The sequence below is a fragment of the Rhipicephalus sanguineus genome, chromosome 10, assembly GCF_013339695.2.
Source record: "Rhipicephalus sanguineus isolate Rsan-2018 chromosome 10, BIME_Rsan_1.4, whole genome shotgun sequence".
Classification (NCBI taxonomy): Eukaryota; Metazoa; Arthropoda; class Arachnida; order Ixodida; family Ixodidae; genus Rhipicephalus; species Rhipicephalus sanguineus.
This window is the reverse complement of record NC_051185.1, coordinates 76,046,268-76,052,848: the sequence shown is the minus strand read 5'-3', so window position 1 is coordinate 76,052,848 and position 6,581 is coordinate 76,046,268. Positions and strand designations below refer to the sequence as shown.

General features: G+C 49.4%; 1 protein-coding gene across 1 annotated transcript; it reads left to right on the top strand.

Moving 5' to 3' along the window:
• Positions 1–491: 491 nt before the first annotated feature.
• On the top strand, positions 492–4,071 carry LOC119372143 (protein extra-macrochaetae). The gene is made up of 4 exons (XM_049420258.1): positions 492–1,036; positions 2,622–2,979; positions 3,092–3,284; positions 3,852–4,071. Exons 1-2 carry the CDS (start codon positions 695–697, stop codon positions 2,709–2,711), a joined length of 432 nt encoding a protein of 143 aa, XP_049276215.1. The 5' UTR covers positions 492–694; the 3' UTR covers positions 2,712–2,979; positions 3,092–3,284; positions 3,852–4,071.
• The last annotated feature ends 2,510 nt before the right edge of the window (positions 4,072–6,581 follow it).

Below are 6,581 nucleotides of genomic sequence, written 5' to 3'. Positions count from 1 at the left end.
GGGAGCACTTGGTCGTCAGCGCAGGTGCCGCGGTATCCGCGTTGACCACCTGGACAGCCGGCAGCCGCTCGGCGAGCGAGCACGCCCGTGGGAAACGGGAAAGGAGAAAAGACCTGCCTGCCGACAAGCTGGGTAAGGGAAAGTGAGGGCCGAGAATATGCACGGCAGATGTGACAGAAGAGAAGCGGTGTTGGGGCGGGGAAGCGCGAGAGAGTCAATGTAGCGATCAAGCGCTCCCAACAGCTGAATTTAGAGGAGAACCGGTACGATACCGAGCGCTCGAAAAACGCGCCGCATGGAACGCGCGTATAAAAACGAGTATAAAAAAAAGAAAGAGCGCGAATGTGGCGCCACATTGGCGACCGAGGACCGAACGACAACAACAGCCGCCTCCATGATTGAATCCGAGTCGCTCCGCCCACGGGAACCGCCCATCGGAGGAAGCCGGGGCGGCAGTATAAAAGCTCGGAGCGCTCGCTACCCGAAATCAAATCCGTGCTGCCGTGAGCGATCGAGCCTGCTTCGAGAACTCTCTCCAGTATAGTCCTTCGTGCCCTCCAGGTTTCGTTTTCACCTTCGTCCATTTCGGCGTGGCGAAAAACAAGGCCTGTTGACACCGAGTGCCGTGCGCAACGTGCAGCTGGATAGCAAGCTCGCCTTCTCTTTGTTTCACGGGCGTCATCCCAGTCGGACTATGACCATGAAGGTGCAGACCGAGCAACAGCAGGTGATCGGCCTGACCAAGGTGGCGAAAGGGCGCGCAAGCCGCGAGGAGCGCGACGTGAGCCAGGGTGGCGCCATACAGGGTCTCCTGGACAAGCTCAAAGATCTGGTGCCCAACATGCCCCGTAGCAAGAAGCTTACGAGGCTCGAGATCATCCAGAACGTGATCGACTACATTCTAGACCTGGAGATCGCGCTGGAAGCGCATCCCACACAGCTGTCGTCCTCGGCCCCTGCGGTGTCGACTCGCCAGCCTCTGGGCGTACTCCCTCCCGCCAACAACTCGGCCACCAACGCCCTCAGCGAAGATGAGGTACGTCTTCTATTGACCTCTTGTCATCTCTATCGGCCATCTTAAGGTCTTTTGTTAGATCCGGGGTTTCGGCACCAAACTATTATTAAAAACGCGACAGACTGACTCAGACACAGATGACCCGTTCGAACCTCATAGTCTTCTTTTTCTCTACATGCACCTTTCTTTAGTATAGCGCTTGTTTTCCAACAGGGCATTTGCGTTTCTTGTGAGACTTAATCCATGGGCGCGCCGCGTGTGGTACAAAGCTTTCGTTTGTTTTTATTAGTACGGAAAACAAATAAGGCTAAAGAAAGTAGCGGCGCTAGAAGAGAAACTTGGGCTAGTTGGTGATTCATCATCTTCCTTAGTCCTCGTCCATTTGTAGCGCTGTTTTTTCTTCACAATGAAAGTAGCGGCGATACAATATCACCACGAGTCAAGAGTTTTTTTTTTTTATGCCTTGTCACTACGTACGATCATCTACATGAGTTGTTACAAGCGAACTGAATCAAGTGACACATAGTGAAGCAAGTATCTGCGAACCTGTCTCCGTGGTTTTCCTTGTGTATGTATAGCGAGTATGCAGGCAAAATGCAGAATACAGGCAATGTGCACATTAATGCCCGAATATTTTTATCTACGCTATTAACTCCAAGCTACACTAGAAACTGGGTATCGTCAGCTGCATATAAGTAGTGGAAATTTAAAAAAAAAAAAAAGTCACAGTTTCGCCGCAAGGGCGAAGCAATTGAATGCGATAGCAAGGAACTAATGCTTACGAAGTGAGGCTCGCCAATGGATACTCTCAGTTTGAACAGCGCTTCTGTTGCAAAGGCGGCCGAAGCAGCGAAGGAAACTAGCGTGCTTCAAGTGTCGAGCTGTGACACTTGATAGTTCGCGCTCATCTTCTGTTTGTTCGTTTGGCGGCGTCCCTGAGCTCGAGTGACATTCGTACGCGCCGTAACATGAGCGCGGACATCACGGTGAAAGCGTGAAACATTCCTCTACCCCTCTCCACGAGAAAACCGCGCGAGCAGACAGCGGAAGGGCAAGCTTCTTCCCATGCGCAAATATAAGCAGAAGCGAGCGAGCTCGCCGACGACTTTTAAATGCGCCCGTCGGGCTCCTAGCGCCACCTCGCTGGTAATGAAGAAACGCTTATTATCGCCTGCTTTCTCTGAGTCCGTCCAGCGCTAAATGATGTGTATATAACCCTCGCCGTTAGCTACGTGGAGGATCTGCGTTTCGTGCGTAGTGGATAGCGCCGCTCGCTGCGGATCAAGAGGTCCCTGGTTCGATTCCGCGCTTCGGAAGCATTTTTCTGAGTTATTTTTCTTTGGGGCCTTATATATATATACATACTTATACATATACGGTGCATGACGGCGGCGACGGCGACGGCGACGGCAAAATCCAGCCGAGACTGTCCATATAATTGCTATCGCAATAAAACCGTCAGCTTCCGAAAACAAGTAGGGCAGGGCGCTTCGACTCAAAGCAATAGCAAAGAAAGGTCGGCGTTTTCGTTAACCCTTGTCATTTTTTTTTCCTTTTGGAGAGTACCGAATGTGTTTTATAATGAGTGCCTTTCCTCTTTTCGCAGGTGACCCACGCCGAAAAAGTAATTCGGCACTTCGCGGCGCTCGCTCCAGCCGTAGCGTCGACAAACGCCATTTCGAGCCTGGACCTTTGAGGCGCTGCGGAACAAGCGTCTCCCATCCATCACATCGCCCGGGGCCAGGAATGACCGCCCAGCTCAGGGCCGCATCTGGCTACCGGCAACCTAGTGCCACTCCTGTGCCGTCGAAACACTGAATACCACCCAAGTGCAACCATGTGATGAACTCTTGAGGAATACGTGGAAGAGCGACCCGAAAAGTGGGTGAAGGGTCCAAGTCTCGGAAACATCGTTAACACAACCCGGCTCGACGTCCCTACGTACTGCTACCTTTAACTCTCAGGTGCGTGAAGTTAGCAAATGTTTGAGCTGAAACGTGTGATTTCGTGTTAGCCATATTGTTCTGTTGTCGTACACGAGTGCTTATGCTTCTTGCCCTTTGTTTGTTCTTGCAGATTTTACTGCTCTCTTCTCTCGAAACTGGTGGTCTGAGAAGTTGGAAGGCTCGCGGCGAAAGCGGATAAATGGAACCTGCTCTACAGACTGCGGGTGTCAAGCCTAACAGTGAACCTGTGCTTCAAGAATTTCATCGCACCATGTCTACGTACGCGTCTCCAAATTTGTCTCTACAGGCGGATATTCATACAGGTGAGCGCTTCCTGCCATTCACATCTTTGGTTTCACGACGTACCGGGTCGAATAGCAAGGAAAGCTCGGAATGATTAAAGCTTAGCATCGAAGTCGTTTATAACATCCATGGCCTTAACTCGCTTGGCTTCTGGTTCAGGAGTTTCGAAACATCTGGCAGGCTTTCTCATAGATGAATCGCATACAGTGCAACCTAAGAATAACGCGCTCATTTTTCTCAGGTCACTGACAATGCAGGTTAGGGCCCTGGACAAGGGGCTACACCCACATTAACCAAGAAGCCTTAATATTATTAAAAGTTGTTTCTCTCTGAAAAACATAGTAGGAAATTGTAGCACTTGATCATGACGGCAGCTGTTTTCGTGGTTCGAACAATCGGTAAAACTTCTTGCTGGGATAGCTGGTACATTAGTGTTAGAATAATAGCACCGGTTTGAGAGCACGGGAAATATTATTGTAGGGGTCTCAAACATTGTTTTGTTTTAACCAGGTCGCTGAAAGACATGTGGTGTGGCAGCGAGAAACTTGTACTTACCATACATTTTTTTCTTTTTGTGCTTGTTTTAGAAATATCCGTGAACAGTACCCAATGAAGGAAAGACCGGAGTTCTCGAAAAGGATGTCGCCAGAAGAGACTTACGAAGCCAGTCGACAAAAGCCCTCTGAAGACATCCCAGAAATGGTGGATGACAGCTCAACATGGCAACAGGAGAGCCGCAGCAAGGCCGGCGAAAATATTATCGCAGATGCCCGAAATTGCACGAATAAAAAACAACATCTTTAAGCATCTGTAAATCATGGCTGAAGTTTCGTGTTTCCGGACACTTGTTCAGTAGTACCGATTATGGGATTACTGTTGATGTCCCAAAAATCTGCAAGCAGTACCCACATTGGGCTCCCGTTAAACGTATGCCATGGGCAACCTGCTTAGCGTACCAAGGTTAGCTTAAAAGAAAACGATATCTACTTCGGTCACTCTATGCCAAACGTCCCAGAAGTCGCGCTCGACTCCCGGCGCTTGTTTTCTAAAAATTGCGGGCAATTATTTTAGCGCACTATTTGCCTCAAAGTGTTTTTGCTAGCAAAAAAAATGTTTATGTGCTTAGAAGTGATTTATGTATTGCCCTGGTGGGTGAAACAAAGGTTGCTTAAAAAGGCCCTGAAAAATATATCACTACGCGGAGCTCCCGAAATCTCCGCTGTTTGCCACAAAAGGGTGGGAATTTTTTCATTCTCTCCCATTGGCCTCCGCTGCTTTATCTAACGACATGCTTTGTGGTGAAGTAATAAGGCAATTCAGCGCCCACATTGATATTAAAAATTTTACAAATTTCATGACACAATAAATCACATGGCTGGATAGTTGACAGTAAGCGCATAAAAAAAATATGCAGGTCGATGACCAATAGTAGGTGCCAACGTAGAAAAATGTCTGAAATGACTCATGTTCAGGTACATGAATGTTCGTGATGCGTTCCAGTAAAAACGCATGCTTTCACTCATTTGGAAGGGTCAACAAAGGAGATTCATTTGCGAAACTTTTAATCGGAGTGATGTTGGTTTTAAGCGGGAAAAAATGTGTCGAGCATCCGCCCCGTCAATCGGGCCCGGATGAGCCGGACGAGTAAAAGAAACGGCGACATAAGAGCTGTCTTAACAGAGCTGTCTAGGTCAAGCACGTCTCTTCTTTTTACCGTTTCAAACGCCTCCGCTTCACTGCGCCGTGCACTTCCTCTGGTCAACGGAAAGATGCGGCGTTTTTCACGTTTCCACACGCACTCGTCGGCTTTGCGCAGTGCTGCCGACAAAGTTTCAGATGGTTCGTTTAGAATTATACTAATTTAGTATAATAAAAGTACATAAACAATGGGGATACACTTGTTCTTTTTTACTTGCAGCTCGCTTAATCGCGGCTGGCGCCAATCGTGCCTCGTAGCCCACCTGTGCTTCGGTATCTTACGCTCGGCTTTTGGGCAGAGGTGAACATTGTGCCGGGGACCGCGTTCCCAACCATGCGCGCGGCATCCGTATAGGTCATCTTTCGGCCACATCCCTTAGGAGCACGTAAGATAAGCATTGCGAATGTTTTAGTACACTGCAGCTTCCTCGTCATACTTTCACGGAGAGATTGCACAACGGAAAATGAAAGCGGTAAATATTTCAAAGGACGGTGCCGTCTTATGATTTCTGTGCTGAAGGCAACGCATGCAGCGTGGATAGCGAGAGACAGGGAGCACTTGGGGATAACTGTTAGACTGCGGACCTTTTAAGAAGGTTATACCTGGAAACGTCGATAAGAAGACGATAGCATTGCTTCTCCGGGAGGTGCCGACATGATGCAAGAAAGATAAAGTCGGCGAGCCTATGCTTCTGCATCTGAAGCTTCCACCTGCGAAAGTAAGCATAAAAAATTTGCAGCGGTGGCCGCAATTTTGCAGCTGTGGATGAAGCCACCGCTGCAACAACCGCAGCGCTGGCTACATGGCTGAGCGCCCGCTTCCGATGTGGTACGTGCCGGGTTCGATTCCCAGCGCCGACCAAAAAACTCACCGATTTTTCCTAAGGTGAAGGGGAGTACACCGACCTGGCGGTATATTGTTCTCGGGTACTCATCTCGAAAGGTGGCCCCATAAGATTCTGTAAAAGGCCCTTGGCGCACCTTGATCCACCACAGGCTTGGTGAAATAGTCGAGCATCCGCCGTTGCTGTGAGAGGCAGAGACATGCAGGTAAAGTAGATACGAGCGCACTTCCGGCCTGGTGCTCGCCAGAACGAAGTACATATTCGCTTGGGAGGGCACCCACCCTGTGGGAAATTGGCGACATTGAACCACCAGAATTAAAATTAAGGTAAGTATTCCTTTTTCGCAGTTCGCTAATAATTCAACAGCACACGCTGAACAGAGGGTAAATAAATCAAAAGCTCAAAACGAAACAAAAGAGATCATACACATGGCTGGGTAACGTTGTGAAATCTCCACAGTCAAGAAGTGAAGGAGTCCCACGGAGTGCTCGGCAATCTCTTCGCGTCCGATGGGGTTGTGCCAGGAGTCCAGCTCTGGTGGTTTCCGTCAAGCAGGTTGAGCTAACTTGAGAAGCACGTCCATGAGCCAAAGCATACGGTTCACGGGAGCGCGTGTCGACATTGGTGTCTGCGGTGTTTAGTGTCGAACATTCTGCTGCCACGTATTCGCCAGAACAATACCCTCGACAGCAGACGGCTCCCCACCATGCGCTCCCGTGGTCCGTATACTTTTGCTCACGGGTGCACAGTAGACGATGTCTGGAGACGCCGGTT